The 17,769-nt window shown below is 39.9% G+C and overlaps 1 protein-coding gene across 1 annotated transcript in view; it reads left to right on the top strand.

Moving 5' to 3' along the window:
- The window catches only part of LOC112150722 (inactive N-acetylated-alpha-linked acidic dipeptidase-like protein 2), a 321,270-nt gene that overhangs the window by 151,350 nt on the left and 152,151 nt on the right, over positions 1–17,769 (top strand). The window contains exon 8 of the mRNA XM_024279192.2: positions 10,809–10,940. Coding sequence (XP_024134960.1) covers positions 10,809–10,940 — 132 coding nt within the window. The remainder of the gene's footprint in view (positions 1–10,808; positions 10,941–17,769) is intronic.

The following is a 17,769-nucleotide window of genomic DNA, read 5'->3' as shown; positions in this document are numbered from 1 at the left end:
GAGATACAGAGAGACTAACTACCTTCACGTTAAGCAGCCGAGACAACGTGAGACACGTGCAGAAAACCAGAGCAAAGAAGGATTAGTGGGCTCTTCTCCCAGAGATACACATCAGGATCAGAACTTCACAGATATATGATGAGGTAATTACAAAATACCAGCATGATCTGGAGGTCCTGCTGACTTGAGTCAAATACTAATAGAGCGCAGAAGAATATTCGGGACACGTGGGTGCTCAGAAGATCAGCTGTTTGGGATGAATAAACCCAGTTACCAAAACAGGGTTGTTGCCACATAATTGTAAGATTGTTGTTGGTTAGCTAGATAGCAGGAAGAATAGTTGGTCAAAACTGAAACCTTTGAGGTAGCTGTTTAAACCGCTATCAGAAATGTAAATGAACACTTAGGAAATAATGCTATTGTTATTCTCATCACTGAGGAACATATAGACTAAAGCCTTAAGCCATAGTTTAGTGCCATCTATGTCAGGCTGGTATTGTGGAGGAAAGAAAGCATGGGTTTATAGTTGAACAGATTTTCTTCTCCATCTGTTAATGTGAGCTCACAGCAGTGTGGCGTCGTGCAGAGATTATCAGATTTAGTACATCTCTCCCTGTTTCTGTCACCACTGTAATACTCCTTGGCACCTCATTTGTTTCATGTCAACATTACTTCTATCTCCCCCACTTTTGTCTTTCTCCTTTTTTCTAGTCTTGGCTTGAATTATTTGCATACAAATCCACTTTACCGGAAGCCAAAAAGCACTATAACTCAAGAGTGAATTAAATCATTTATTCATTTTCACTCTCAGCAAAAGTGGTGGAGGTAATGACAGTGACTGTTAGCACTATAATTTAGACAATTATAGAACCTGCTGTCATTTCCTTGCTTTGGATTACCTTTTTGTTTACAAGAAAGTCTTATTTCCAAATCTTTATGAAGGGCCGTTTCACAATCCAATCCTACATTCTCGTACTGCTAATCAATATACTGTTCCAGTCATGACTTAGTCTATAATTTAGAATCAATGGAAAATGTGTGCTTTGTTATTGACTTGCTGAGAAGTGTATCATGCTTTTATTGTTGCTACTGTGCTCAAATGTATGTTATGTATGTTATATATGTATTATTGTACAGTAGAAAAAAATTAATTCCCTTTTATTTACAAATTATTGGAAAATGTTAGTAAATGAAAGTACTATAATAACACTGCATTGTGCAACAGGGATTAAAACTCAGGGAGGGGCACACTGGAGATCCCTCATATTACTTATATAATACTTGTTTAACTATATATATATATATATATATTCGCCCCCACAACCCTGACAGGGACGAAGCGGTCAGGAAAATGAATGAATGAATGAATATATATATTGTTTTATTATGTAATATATACTTAGTTCTTCATTTAGTTATTAGAATTACAGTTCATAGTAAAGTGCAAAGGTCGATGATGCAATAGTGAACCTTTCACTGTGAGACAACATATGGTGTGGTGGCTGTCACTTCACAGTGAATGGGCCCCGGTTTGAACCCCGGACAGGTAATTCTTTGTTGAGTTTACATTACTCCCCGTCAGTGTGTATATTCTACGGACACTCCAGCTTCCTCTTACAGTCTAAACATATGCATATTAGGTCAATTAGTGATTCTAAAATGTCCCTTTGATAGGAACGTGTATGTATGTGTGGTTGTTGGTCTCTGAACTCTCTATGGTGTGTCCCGCTTTGCTCGATGGTAGCTGGGGAGGCTTCGGAATCCTTGTAACCCCAAAGAGAAAAGTGAGCTTGGAAGAGAGAGAGTTTATTTTCATGTTTTGTTTTTTTTTTTTTACCTTTTCCGGTAGTCGACAGAAAAAAAGGATGAATTTTGTTTTAAAAATGTTTTTTTTTTTCTTTTCTTGATCCACACAGGACCTTTGTTTATTTAATGATGGGTTTTATTGCCAACTAATGTGTGAAGGAAAACCTGAGATCCTTACAGACTATGTGAGTGGAGATCAGAATAAAGTTGGACTACAAGTCCAATCATATTTACAGATTTACTGGTTCATGTTGATCCTCTGCGTTATGTTTTCACTTTTGTCTGGTACGAAACAAACCAAACCAAATGAAAGAGAAATGTGTTGTGGAGTTCCTTATGTAATTACTCTAAGTCTGCTAAAGTAAAAGTGTCCTCAAAGATAATAAAGGGAAAACAGCAAATGAAGCAGGAGCTGACAAACAGTAGCTGGAACTTTGACTTACTGAGGAACTAATGAGAAACAAGAAGCAGCTGCATCAAACTGTAGCACAAAACAGATGTTTCTAAAACTAGTTTCAAAATTACAAAAATGATTCAACAGAGAATCCATTCTTTCAGCATTGTTTTGGTCACATCAACACTGAGATGCACTGAATCAGGATCATTGTTTGCTCGCCTGATATCATGCCAAACAGTTAACAACAGTTATTTTTACAGACCCACAGTTTTCATTAGGAAACGATTTTCTCCATTATTTATATTACAGATTAATAACCAATCGTGGACATTTTTCTAAGTACAAAGGAAGCTCCTGCCAAGCTGTTGTTATCAAAGCAGTGCAGCTTCTGCTTTGCTGTTTTTGCCAGACAGAAGTATGACCATGACTTGATTTAATATAATATTTGATATCCAAACTGGAAAAGCAAAAGCATTCGATATATTTTTCTCTGGTAAAATGATTCACTTTTATACATATTTCATAGCCACCATACTCAACTGTATAGCTTAAAAAAAAAACTAAAAATAAACTTTGTATTAATGAGATGTCATTAAAAAATAGCTAATTACTGTATTTTATTTTATTTTATTTTATTGTTGTTTTGCTTGGAATGCGACTAATACTCAAGTTCAACTTACATGTTAGCATTGAAAAATAAATAGCAACAACCACTAGAGGGCACTGTAGGCAGAAGAAGCGCCGCTCAGTCTTTAGGTGCATTCACACCGAACACGATTCGCCTGGCGGAGACGGCCTGTTTTAATGAGCGGGCATGTGTGGCACGTTCAAAGAATATGGGGTTTTGCATCTGTTTTAGCATATGGTTTTCACACAGGTCTGTCACTACAGTTGAATAAAGGGTTGGTAGAACATGTCAAAGCAGTGTAAATCTTGCTCCAGTCTTTTCCTCCACAGCTCTATTGCAATATATGAAAGACTTGGTGTTAAATAATTCCAGACGGGGACAAACCGCTATTGATAATTTTTACTTCATGATTGATATTCAACCAGTTAGCACATTTATGATTAAAAAAGGACACCACCCATGTTTCACTTTCAAATCTAAGTCCCTAGTTGGTCAAAGTTCAAACTACTTTAACTGTCAACAAGCATTCAACTGCCATGTGTTTTCAATGTAGAACCTAAAAACAGACTTAAAAATGTGTGTACCAATGTGTGAATGTAAGAGTTCTGAACGTGGATGACAAAAACGTGACAAAACAAGATACTTTATTAATCCTAAGAAGGGAAATTAGTGAGTAGTGGTACTACACATACAGAGGCATTGTCCACAAGTGCATATAAAACATGCATATATGTTCATTTACACAGACTTTTCTTTGGAAGTTGTCACTCGAACTCATGCTTCCGAGCCCAGTGTGAACGTAGCATGAGGGTTGCAAGCTATAAATATCGTGTCAACAACTTCCAGTCTGCATCCAGGTCATCTTGTCATGTTTTACAGTGTCTCATCCCTGAATTTTAGATGCAGATCATCTACACGTCTTCCAAGGTCAAAGAGCAGATTGAAGGAATACAGTGCTGGGAGTACACTTTTTATTTAACAGGTCTTTTACCCCGGAAAATTGAGAAGATTCGAGTCAGAAGCTCATATATCCTCCACAGTTGACCGATAACATTAGAGTAATAATAGGTTTCCAATTGCACCCACACCTTTTAACAACACATCAGCCAGTGCATTACCAGTGATGCATGGACATCAGCTGGGAAATGAAGCGGTTTCTTTAGCTCCTCAAACACTTTACCTCTAACCGGCAGTTTTTTATTTGTGTGCTTTGATGATGATTTCTGACCGTCCTCCTCAGAGGCATTGTCGGTTCTCTTTTCTGAATATGTCAAAATGTCAGGGAGACTCACATAGGCACACGCATGCACACACTCTGGCTGAGAAACATGGCCCTGTAGAGCCAGTCTGTCAATCCAGATATCAGTCAATATCAGTGTCCAGTAATGGAAAGACTGATTTACAGAGCGCGGATGCTGCCCTGCCATTGATTTGTTGAGTTCTCGCTTTACTGAACACTCAGAAGATGGAGAAAGGAGCAGAGTTTCTGGAGATGGTTTAATCCTAAGAGAAAAATGAGGAGTGAAATGGGAGAATGTTAGAAAGCTGTGAGGAAAAGAAGAAAGATGGAACGGCCCAATAAATGGACAGCTTTTAAACTCGCCCAGCATTTCTTCACACTGTTATCTGACAGCTGCATTGATGTTTACGGCTACAGATCTACCGATTTACATAAAACTGTACATTAATATTGAATATATCATGGGAAATTCAAAGCATACGTTTAATATTAAATCAGAAGAGTCCTTAAAAATACAGATTTAAAGACTTCTTCTGATGAATGTTATGATCGTCGGTTTTATCTATTTATATTTTTTTCCAAAAATTCTAACAATTTAATTCTGGTATTGAAGATGAATATGCTCATTTTTCCAGTTATGTTCGAAGCTTGCACTGCAAAATATAACCGCTGCTGGTGGTTAAAACAGAGAGATTAAGTTAAATAGGAAAAGAGTGGGTAGATGCATACAATGTGAGGATCAGCAATGCTGCCTGTGATCTTTTTTTAAATTCTGGGATTAGGACTTTAATATCTAGTAAAACTACTATTCTGTGGATTAGATCTGAAATATGAAGTGAAGACTTAGCACAACTTTAATAAGGAGGATCAGGTATTTTCTTCATCATATGCCTGCTTTCACTTTAGCCTCCACGCTGTCATTTCATTTATTGTTCTCATCCCTGCTTTGCTCTAATAGCTGAAATGCCCACGTTTTTGCAATCGGTGTCCTCGTCTTTGAAGTAACTAATCCCTCATACACCACATTGTGCCAATGGGAAGCATCATCTTGACCACCATCATCTTGCAGGCTCTGGGTTTTCTTCAACCCAACTGATTCTGCACCTGAACATGACCTTACCAGGCCTTGTTCAACAATCTAACTGCCAAAGGACTTATGTTGCTGGACTTGATTTAGTTATCACATTTTCAACTACTTTTACCCCTAAATTTCTCCAAAATAAAACAAAGACATTAAAGTCCCACTCCGGTCAACTCTTGATCTATTGTAAGTGTACACAGTGGTCTTTGAAATTTGATTATGCTGCGTTTAGCCAAAAAAAATAACAAACAAAAAAAACTGTGCCATTTTCGAGGTCATGGTTCCTGCAAGTGAAAATTGTGGGTGGGACTGATGGTGTGGAGTAAGCCTGCCCTGACTTTCCCATCCACCACATTCACCTCCCCAACTCGTCACATATTGTCGTTTGGTTAAGGACCCCTCCACATCACGTTTGGACGTTTTGGGTGTCCACCACTCGTCGTTTTTCGCTGTGCTGGCTGTTTGTAAAGTCAAGGGTCCGCAGCTCTTGGAACGCAGTATCAGATGCAGTACAGGACGCAGACTGGTCCTTGGGACGCATCGTACCCAGTACCTGTACCCTAACCCGGTATCGGATGTGGTACCAGACGCTGTACCGGACCTGAACCGGACGCAAACCGATACTGGGGTTATGGTATTACCGGTTTAGGTACTGTTACACTACGCGTCACAATATTAGAATGGTTCTGGTTGGCGGCAGGGGAACCAAGCTTTAATGAGAAAAGCCATTATGTCAAAAACCTCTTGTATTAGTATTTTACCGGCTGATCGGGTCACTGAAAAGGTCATGTGCCCATAGCTGAGTTCCTGATTGGCTAATGCGATGCAGCGACCTGTCAAACTGTCGTGATCTGCTGTGAAATGCTCGCTCTTGTGTTCGCCCAGTCAGCAGTTTAATATGAGCCTGCCCACTACTGCAGGAAAGGCAAAGGGATTGGCTACAACTTCAAAGTACCGAACAGAGTAGAAGTGACTGACATGTCCTAAGAGAAACAGACCATCAATGAATCTAGGCACCGAAATGCAGCACAGTTTGCAGCAGCTTCTTTCGGTTTTGGTAGAACCGCGTAAATCATAACAGTTCCTACTTGGAACCGAACATCGGTGTCCAACACTACTCACACTTCCAACCTATCATTACCGGTGCAACAAAACATGGTGAACAATATTGGAGCTTTCTAGATGTACAGTTTTGATCTAGATGCCATCTCTGACGGGGAAAACAAAGACGAGCATGGATCTGTTTGTCTGCAAGTGGATGCATCGGAAGAAGGGAGCTTGTAACCTGCTGACTATAGCTTCAACGTCACAACTAGCTATGGTCAAACTATTTTTTTCTGCTCCTGACTCACAATGATTTGAATAAAGAAATTTTACGTTTTATTTTCTTTATGCATATATGTCCGACATCATGAGAAAAAGACCACAAGAACATGTTAAAACAGAGAAAACACAATTTTCAATGGAGTGGGTCCCTAAGATGATTAATAAAGTGTTTTTTTTAAGAAAGGACTTGTGAAGATAGTCGGGTGTGTTCAGTTTGAGAGGTGCTTCTCCAATTGTGGCTTTAAAAGCATAAAAAATGAATCAACCCCCCCTGTCACCAGTTTGTCAATGATTGTATTTGTCTGTGTTAAAAATATTTATTTTTCACCTGCATTGAACAGTTTTGAGGTAAAGATAAAATATAAAAGTAAAAAAAAATCCCTGAGCGGGGTTTGAACTCATGACCTTCTGAATGTGAGTCAGCAGCTCATACCACTGCGCCCTCCAGTGGCGCAATCCGGAATGCATGTCAAACTTTAATTTAAACCTGACAATCTGCAATGTGAAAACAGGAAGTCATTGATGATTTAAAACAGTTGGAAGTTATGAGCCACGTTGACCTCCAGAAGTCCTTGCCACATAGATGACACAAACGGTGTGAAACCATTCTCGGTCACTGAATCATTTTAATGAGAAGATATTGAGCAAATCAGTTACATAATGAATAATTAAACAAACATACAGCTTGTATGAAGTCACAAATAATATTCAGATCAATTTCCCATGCAGTCTTTTCCCTCCAAACTATACCTTGCATTTGCTTTCATGTCTTCTGTCTTCATCTCCCTATTTTTTCCACAGCTCCTGCCTTTCCCTCCGCTCACTCCTTCTTGTCTTCTGTGTCGCTCATGGATTATTAATCACCACGTGGGGCTGGAGTGCTGCTGTGACACTATATAGAACTGCAGTAGAAAGTCGTCCACTTTAAATTTGGCTCAAAGAGAGCTCAGGGGATTTTTCAGTCGCTAGTGAACTTGTCCTTACTGCTAAGGTTAGCATATAGATTATTAACAAGTTGGACAAAGTATGGATCAGTGGCAGGGGACTCCGGAGCAAATATGCATAAGTTAACAGGGTTTACAGGATGCAGCAAGAGCAGGAAATGGATTATTTAGGATTTCAAACCATGCCTTTGTAATGATTTATGAACCCGTTAAAACTAATTGCAGATTCCATTTGTTTGTGCAGACACTGTAGTTTAACAATAAGACACACCAGGAAAGCACAACACTGTTTTTCACTAAAGCCTTTTCCTCTTTCTCTGATCTGGGAAGTGAGCTTGTGTGAGAATGCTATGGAAAGAAAAAACTGGCATCAACTTTCTGTTGACTGCTGGTAAATCTGCAGTTGTTTTTGTTTATCTTTTCTTGTAACTGCATCTGTTTGCTTCAGGAAAGCTGCATATTCCATGCAGGTCCTACGGCTGTGAGCTTGTTAGGGAGGCTCTGGCGGTGCTTTCGGCTCATTATGCAGCTGTACATGTCACTCAGGCTGGAGAGGAGCAAGCACTGGCCTTCCTCTTTAACATGATATCTGACCATGTCGTCAACTTCTGCATGTGTTTGTGTTGCAGTTTACAGAGTAAAACAAACTCTTAGTTTACTTTTGTCGTGTCCAATCAGACGATTTGGCACATTGTAAGGTTGGATTGAACAAATTCTGATCACTGTGTGTTCAGAATTCTGTGAGCAGCGTCAGAAAGAATGTGTCCTGTCTATGTATTTTTATAGTCCTAAAGCTACCTGCTGATTGGTAGCAAGGTACACACTTTTTTCTGCTGTAAACACACAGAAATCTCCCCATTGTGGGACTTATAAAGTCCTAACCTACCCTGTGTTAAGGGAGGCATACAACAGTCCGTTGACATCAAGCAGATAAATGTGCTTACTGTTTTGCACAAATCCGTGGTACATCTTAAGACATATATTCATAGATCAATAATGATGGAACGTGGCCAAAGTGGAACCAACTGGAAAAAAAATAAATTAAGACTTTAAAATTCTCAAACTTTTTGAGCTCATATGAAGTCACCATCATATGAGCATGTGCTGTATCTGTAGCAGATAGAACAAATGTTCACTCATTGGACACTTTACTAAATACACTTGTTCAACTGCTTGTGAATGCAAATTTCTAATCAACCAATCACATGGCACCAACTCAATGCATTTAGACATGTAGACATGATCGAGACGATCTGCCGCAGTTCAAAGTGAGCATCAGAACAGGGTAGAAAAGGGATATCAGTGACCTTGAAAGTGACATGATTGGTGTTGCCAGACGGGCTGGTCTGAGTATTACAGAAACTGCTGATCTACTGGATTTTCACCCACTACCACATCTAGGGTTTGAAGATGGTAGGGTCCAAAGTTGGCATCAACCACATGACAGCATGGATTCAACCTGGCTTGAATCAACAGTGGTGATGGTGCTGTCATGGTTTGGGGGATATTGTCTTGGCACACTTTGGGCCCCTGAGTACCAATTGAGCACAGTAACTACACCACGATCTACATAAGTATTGTTGCCGACCATGTCTATCCCTTTATGACCACAGTGTACCATCTTCTGATGATACTTCCAGCAGAGTAAAATGCCATGTCATAAAGCTGGAATCCTCTCAGACTGGTTTCTTGAACATGACAATGAGTTCACTGGACTCTAATGACCTCTACAGTCACCAGATCTCAACCCAATAGATCACCTTTGGGATGTGGTGGAACGGGAGATCGGCATCATGGATGTTCAGCCGACAAATCTCCAACAGCGTGAAACCTTCATGTCAATATGGATCAAACTCTCTGAGGAATATTGCTAGTTCCTCGTTGAATCTATTCCACTAAGGATTAAGGCAGTTCTGAAGACAAAAGGGGTCCAACCCAGTACTAGCAAGGTCTACCTAATGAAGTGGCCAATATGTTCATGATGCCTATTTGGATATAGCTAAACTGCTGCAGGTATGGTTTGTTTTTTTTTTTTTTTTTTGCCTTTTCATGTACATTCTTCCATGACATTGTAAAGGCCACGCAGTTTTATGTCCAATGAATAATTATCTAAAAAATAGAATCATTCTGTAGTAAAGTCAAAAACAGACAGAAAAGGCAGATAACCTAGATAGAATTCAGTCATCTCTGTATCAAATATGGTTTACTTCTGGGTTTGGTCGTTACATAATTCTGGAGCACTGTTCCACAGAAATGTAAAACATTAGACACTGTCTATCTGATTGGCCTTGTTCGTCAAGAATGATCTTGCCTTAACTACCTTTGGTTAAAAAGATACAATCCTCTGTATCCTGTCATGAATCCAACTCTATAACTCAGTATTTTACCCGTTTTTACACTTTGATGAATACATTTGTTTTGTTAGTGTCTACTGATGGTAGCCTAATGCCAATAGTTGAAGTGCCCTGTAATCAATGCAACTTATTTCTCTTCACTGACAAGCCATGTCCCCCCCAAAAAATGAAGAGTAAACAGAGTGCAGTTTGTAAAAAATGTACTATTTAGATACTTAGACTTTGATTAATACAGAGAAGGATTAGGTTTTTCAGTAATACAATTTGCAATTGAAAAGAAATTAAAGAAAATAATGTCAGTGCGCTGTAAGAAAGTTTACGTAAATCCAAAAATAATCTTTTTACTATTTTAGTTGTTCCATCTTTTTCTGAAAGTAGGTCAGAGCTGTGCACTGCTGATGCACCTGAGTGAGCATGCACTGTTCAGACGGATGTTTTTAACCAGGGGGAGGCACAGCCTGACTCCTGTCTGTGCACCGGGGGCCCTGGGGCTGCTGTAGCAGGGATGAAAGCAAATGTGCTTTCCAGGATTGAGACCTGGGTGTTTCTTCTCTGGCCGGCAAGTCAAGCAGCTCGGCGGGGGGTCTCCGGAGTGCTGGCGGTTGTTTCACTGCCTACCACACCGTTCAGTCAACACTGAGGGGGAGACCATTCATTACAAAGCCATGCACCTCCAGGAAGACCCCACAGGACCTTGAAACAACATCCTGTGGATGTGGATGTGGATGTGGATGACTTTAAGTTTTCCTGACAAAAAATAAATTGATTTGTCTTGTCTAATTTCTATGAATCGTTAAAAAAATAACACTTTAAAGGACACCTCATATTAAGGTTCCAGAGCAGAGCAGTCAAAATTCATAAGAAACAGCAAATGTTACCCAATTACAGAAGTGCTTTACTCACTGCTCCGTGAAAGATTTCAATTCATGTGAATCTGGTCACACGTGAAGACTGCAAATTTAAACTGCTGGACGGCTCATAAAACTTGAAATGACCCTTTCTTTTCCTCCCTCTTTGTTTTTTTTTCTCCAGATGAAGCTGGAGGAAGTCTGACATCCCTGCTGGTTCAACCCATCTCTGCCTTTCTGGCCAAGGCTTTATTATCATCTGAGTCCATGGGAAATGGAAAACCCTGTGTTCCTCTGACCATGCCGTCTAATGCAGGTAAATGTGACATGCAAAAAGTCAAAGACTACTGTTGAGTGTGATCTTGTGAAATTTCTAACAAAGCCATTAACAATGACACATAAACATTCAAAGTGGACTTTTTAAATGAAAACAACATTGATTCCCCTAATGTACAACATTTATTAATGAAGATGTCTAAGCAATTCATTTTCAATTTGTGCTGTCATTCTCACTCTGTCTAGTTCTATACGTTTAATGGTTAAAACATATCAGTACCCAAGTCCACTTTATAAAAGACGGCTAAGGGGAAGTTAAAACTAAATCATGAAATACCACAAAGCTCCTAGAACAATGTGCTTGGACAGATAAGACACAACAGTAGCCTTTGTTTAGAGCAGCAATTTAGTAAAATACCAAGAAAGGAAGACTTCCCCCATTGTGAAACATGGAGGAGGTCTGGTCATGATCTGGGCTGCCTTGCTCATTTGGCACAGAGTGGCTTCAATTGGTGCAGGTCCTATGATGTTGCAAGGGTATTCAACTCTTCTGCTCCCAAAAAGCTTGCTCTTAGTTGCAGGTTATGATCTTCCAACAGGATAGTGACCCAAAATTTAAAAAAAGCTAAAAAGATATAAGAATTGCTAAGACTGGAGTATTGACTAATCTAAATCCTATTGGACATCTGTGGATGGAGCTTAAACATGCCAGATGGAGAGGACACTTTTAAAATCTGAGACAACAGTTTGTTCACAAGCAATAAGCCAAAATACCTGTTTACAGGTGCAGGAGTTTTATTAAGTTGTAACAGATGTTTGAATGTGATCAACTTCTCAAAAGTTACAAAAATCTATCTTTACTTCTCATCTTTCTCCATCTGAAAGGTTCATTGACATGGTTGTTCATGGAGAAATTAAGGGTTTGAACCAAAACAAATGTACAACCATGAAGGATTTCTTATAATAAAAAAAAAGTTTTTTATACTTTTATACACATTTAAACTTTTCCATTAACACATTGACAAATGCATTTTTGTATTAACCCCATGGAGCTCCAGACCAGTAGAAACCAGTTGGAGTGCTTCAAGGACCTAATCAGTATTTTTCCACTGAAAAACAGAGCTACATATTATCTTGCTTACAGGAGCAAGGACATGGACCCTGACCACTCAAAATATAGATTTGGTGACCATCTAAGGTATTGGGACCGGGGGCAGGGGGGTTCTTCTGTCCTACCTGACATTGGCCTTAAGCCACACAGGGCCCACCTCAGGGAATATATCTGTGGAGTCCATTTTACAGGGCATTGTCAGTCATGGTGACGACCCAGAATGCTCAGTGTGACTCTCATCCAACTTTTTATCATACGACCTAAATTCCAAATGAGTTTTTTGACCACTTTCTTCCTATTTAACGAACACACAGAGGTTAGCAGGGGCCTCTTCACAACCACTGATAAAACTGAAGACAGTTAACCCGCACGGTTTATGAGTCTAAATCTTTACTATTTTACAGTATTTGTGGTGTGTGGTATGTTAAGGCAGGAAATCTAGTTTAGAATTGAAACAGCAACCAACTGCTTTACAGACAGTGTATTTAACAGTTTTTCTTTTTTATTTTTTCACAAATAAACTGCAAGGATGTGTGAATAGCTAATTGAGCCTTGCAGTCAGAGTCTTCAGCCTCTTTGTAGTGACTTTCTCTAACTTTTATTGGAATAATATCCCCCCAGGTTCTGATTGCACTAACCTTTGGGGTGTCTACATCAGCCGAAGTAGGGCAATGGTTTGGGTCTTCTGTTTGTGCCCTTTCTCAGTACAAGAACAAATCCTTACTTTACCATCAACAAATTCTCAAAAATACTTTTGCTGTCTTTCAGCAACACTAGCAGCAAAAAATACAACACATTTGTATTTAATCATAGCATTTCCAGGTGCCGTTATTTTCTTACTTTTTATGGGTTTTTTTCTCATGAAAGTATGTCTTTTTGTAATAGTATATGTCATGAGACTTAAAAGCCTCCACCGGCCCAGATCTTCCTGATGTGCCTGCATCAGTTCTGCTTAAAAACATTTGATTTCAAAGCAGCTTTAATGTTTGCTTTGAGAGTCTTTTCCTCACATCTGAGCTTCATTATTCTGTCGATAGAAGAAGCTGCGCTTTTGTGAACTTCTTCAAAGCCTTGTGTGAAGAAGCATCAAATAATGCATCCGAGCCCGTAGTTACAAAAATGGAGAAGCGCACTTATAGCAAACTTCTCACCTGCCAATAAATACGCAAGTTAATCATAAATACCTAATTATTATTTGACCTAATGGTTTGTGTGATAAAAGTTCTATGAAATATATTGTGGTCACAAAATACACCTAAAATTTAGGAAATGCGAAATGTTTACAGTGTAATGCTGCGTTCACATTGGGCTCGGAAACATGAGTTTCAGCAACCGCTTTTAACGAAATTTCCATGTAGACCACATAAATGCACGTTTCGCCGCTCAAAACTCACTGTCGCCGCGCAATTATTTGATCCCGTTTTGGCAGTTTATGTGCGACGATTATGTACGGATCAAAAGTTAAACCTGTTGAACTTTGACCAATCAGGTCATCGGAGTTGGTAGTGACATTTGGGTAACGTACCAACAGTACCAACTGTTTGAAAAAGTGATCATGGAGGAGAAATTAATAATTGTTTTTTGTGCCCAGCTGGAATTATATGAATTCTTTCATTTATTGGAACAGAGCTGTAAAAAAATAAAAATAAAAAACATGGAGAAAGATTCGACATCTTGCACAAAGCCTCTTCTGACTCTGAGTACATGGACGAGAACTCACAATAAGTGCGTTCTTGAATGTGCCACACATGCCTGTGTGAACACAGCATCACTCGTTTGGGACAAATACTCCAGTGATATTCACTAAAAAAGTCTAAAAGAGTACATGTCAAAAATGTGTGTGATCTGAATCTCTGTTCCTTCATGCTGAATCTGTGCTTTAACACAGTTTATGATGGTTTTATATTCTACCACACCATGGGTTCAGAGTTTAAGTGGATCATCCCAACATTGAGATTTGCTTCTTTTCCCGTCATTCAGTGCCTGGATCGCTGTCTTCATGCACGATGGAGCCTTTGCCTCCCAATCGACTGGAATAATCTGGTTTACAGGGGAGTCCATGTTGTAGCAGGTGAAGGTGTTTAGATCCTGTTAGTCATCAAACCTGCACTGCTCAGTTTAAAAGAAGTGAGACATTTGTGCTGATTCTGGAATTTGAGTGCATTGTATGTCAAAAACAGACTGCTTTAGTTTTTCTTAACAGTATTCCCTCGTTTATTCCAGGGGTTATGTTCCAAAAATATCCTACTACAAAATAAAAAAGGCTGTAAATTGTAAAAAAAACCCAAACTATACACTTTATACATTTTCTCTGACATTTTTTTCTTTACAATTTTCGTTTCTGTTTAAACTCTTCAAGCCTTTGCAGAAAAAGAAGTTTAGTATATTATAGAAGAAAAACTGAGAACTGCTCTTATTAAAAAGTTTATGTGAATGTGGAAAACTATTAAAGACATGACACGGAACAAATTGATTGACAAAGTCTGCAACCAATCTGAATGCAGAACGCTGTGGGCTGTAACTAAAAAGAAAAAAAAACAAAAATCAGCAGAGCAGCATGAAAGGTGAAAGGTAAACTGCAGTATAGCGAAGGATCTCCCTGAAATCTTTTAGATGTGTTGCATTTCACACCAAATCCTTTTCTGTCTGCACTTTAAAGACAGTCTGCAGCAAAAATGACTGCAGACTTAAAAAGCTAAATTAATAACAAGAAATCAGCTGATCCTATAATTTAAAAGTTACGTATCCATTGTCTTAACACACTATATTCCTTCCGGGGTCACAGGGCTGTGTTCAGAATTGTCAGAATTTACAGAATTGTTAGGTTTAAACAACCCGTAACATTTCTCTGCGACAAGAGAGAGAGTGGACAGAGAGGAGAAACGGACAGAGAATGTTGATACCAGTCTTGAAGCGCCCTCCGTGAAATCCTCCTTTTATAGATAGATCAGACATCCCCTAATCACATGAAGTCTACATATTTATCACTGACATCAATTTCTCTGTCTTTCAGTACACGAGGGTTATGATGGTTCTTCAAGTTCCTGCTTTATATCAGCTTCTCACAACCTTCATCTGGGCCTTGGCTCCTGTCTCTTGATTTGTGAGCTGTACATGAGCTCAAGCAGTTAAGACAAGAAGTTTAAAGATAGAGAAGTTAAAATCACTCAGAGCGAATGTTTGATAAATCTATGTACAACCCTATCAAAAATTGACCCGTTAAGCAGGACCGACTGGTACCATTCTGGTCCCCCGTTGGTCGCAGGTCCTTTGAAAAATGGAATGGTCCTGTTAGGGCTTCACACAATGTAACTCATTGATTGGCGGGAAGGTTTTACAACAACAGCATGTGTCCGACCAGCGCTTTTCGCAACTCTAGTTCCAAATTTTCTGTCCATTTCTGAATCAGCTGATGCAGCTTCTCTTTTGCTCTGTTTTGACGCACAGCTACATCATCGGTCTATACACCTCGCATGCTTTTTGATGGTGCAACGTTCAATGGAAACGCTCACTTGAATTGCCCGGACCATTCTAAACCGGCCAAGAGGTAACCAGTTAACCTCTGAAGCATCTTCTTGGACAGTGGGAGGAACCCGGAGTGTCTGGAGAAAACTCATCCATGCACAGGGAGAACATGCAAACTCCATACAAAAAGGTCCCAGCTGAGACCCTTCCCACTGTGACGTGAGGGCGCTAACCACTGCTCCATCTTGCAGCCCAGATTCAAGTAAATGCAAGATATATAAAATGTCAGAGTTTATACTTTGGGACAGAAAAAAGTGAGTTTTTACAGCGACATAAACTCCTCCAATGCTTTTTCTAGCATTGTTTGGCAGACTTATATGATCTTTATGCTTCATTAAAATCCCTCCTATATTTCCTGGAATCAAAACAAAGCATCATACAGGGTGTTCAGTGAAAGTGCCATAATCACAGCCTCTCAGGGCTCGGGCTCTAATGGGCTCTCCGGACAAACACATTGACTTGAGATGCTGTTGACAGATGGAATGAGTTTTGGTGCGTTGCAGCTGCGGGAGGATGAGGCGGAGGACGGTGGGCTCACACCGCAAAGACTCGGGGTCGAGGATGTTGATATGTTCATTTACGGGTAGCGGCGCCTTCTCTGACCCCGCTGGATGTTCTTACACTTGACATGTTCAAAATTATTGACAGTCTGAAATGAAACGTGAGAGGCGCGTTTGGGCGGCCTTTGAAATGATGTGCATTAATGTTTGCTGTTCCACAAGTGTGCAGGGACTCAGCAGAACAGACAAATGAAATAGAGCACTTATTAGCATAAATGTTCTTTTTTTTCAATAAATAATTGGAAAGAATGCATGATTTAGCCACCTCAAAAGAAAAAAGAAAACATTAGGCGAGCTTTTGTAATGAAAGCAGCTGTCTGCAGAAATCAGTTTTCAAGCACCACTTAAGCAGCAGTGTTTCAGAGCACTTCAGTGCTGGGGTGCTGAGCAGCTCTCCTGTGGTTCAAATGCAAACTCTTATGGAGAGTTTCTGGGAAGAAAAATATTATTAAAATTACAGAAAATGATTGCTTCAACCCAGTGGTCCAAAATTTTAGAGGACGACGTAGCACTGCAGGGTCACACATCAAATGGTCTTTGTGATTCTGACTCAGTTTAGCCACGATCATGGCCAAAGTCACACACAAATCCAACACCTTTGTCTGAATGCTTTTTGAAATATACACAACTCTAGTCAATTTCAACACAAGTTGAGATGCTTCAGTGTATTCATTGAGTTACTCTATTTGTAGAAGCTACCTTTAATACAAAGAAATGTGGAAATGAGGAACTCCTTTCTGAGGGGGGCATTGGAGTGGTCAGAAGATTTTCAAAGGGGCAGTGGCCCCTCCCCACAGGCAACATTGCTTCTGGCTCTTTCTCTCGGCTGGTGTGCATTAAAAGCTTCTCAACTCTCTGATTTGTCTTGATTTTTAAAGTACCTTGCAAATCAGGTTTTTTCACTCCTGTAAAAATTGTACTCTTACTACTAAGTGACCTTGTAACTTATGATTCAACTTGGCTGAGAATATTACACCCCATTATACTCACATTTAGATATTAATTTTCAACCAAATTCATTGTATATCTTCCAGACTCTTCATCTGCCGGTCTCCAATAAACGCCGGGTCTGAAGGTGCATGCACCGAACGCGATTCCCACTGCAGAGGCAGCCAGCTTCAAGGTTAATTCAATGGTACAGGCATGCTCTGAGGCAAACTGGTGTGGCGCAAAAGTCTGACAGCAGCTCGATTTGAGGGCCTAGCCGTGAATTGGGGGGCACAGCCAAAATTTCTATACCTGAAGTTTGACAGATCTCTGCGTTGCATCAGCCAATCAGGAATTCAGCTCTGAACACGTGACATTTTCAGAGACTTGATCAATGGGTAGAATATTAATCCAAAGCAAGCATCTTTGTCCAGAGCTTTCATCTTTCTTCATCCGTTTGAGGCGCAGGTTCTTAGAGTTCATCCAGCTACGGGTAAAGGCGGGATTCACTCTGGACAGATCGGCGGCTTTTGCTCCCGCAGCAGAGCTCACTTGCTCGAAATGTTGGCAGACAGAGAAACGCTGTGGGGGCTGCCAGCTAAAGCCTCATCCAGACATCAAAGAAAAAGGAAAAAGTTATCCTAATTTTCTCCCCTCGGATTAATGCCAAACAGTGAGCCTTCAAGCTCAGCCACAGAGACACAGAAACACAGCGGAAGTGGCTGTCATACAGACACAGCCCACTG

Source organism: Oryzias melastigma, linkage group LG4, assembly GCF_002922805.2.
Source record: "Oryzias melastigma strain HK-1 linkage group LG4, ASM292280v2, whole genome shotgun sequence".
Taxonomy (NCBI): Eukaryota; Metazoa; Chordata; class Actinopteri; order Beloniformes; family Adrianichthyidae; genus Oryzias; species Oryzias melastigma.
The sequence above is the reverse complement of the archived record's forward strand: the minus strand, read 5'-3'. Positions and strand labels throughout refer to the sequence as shown.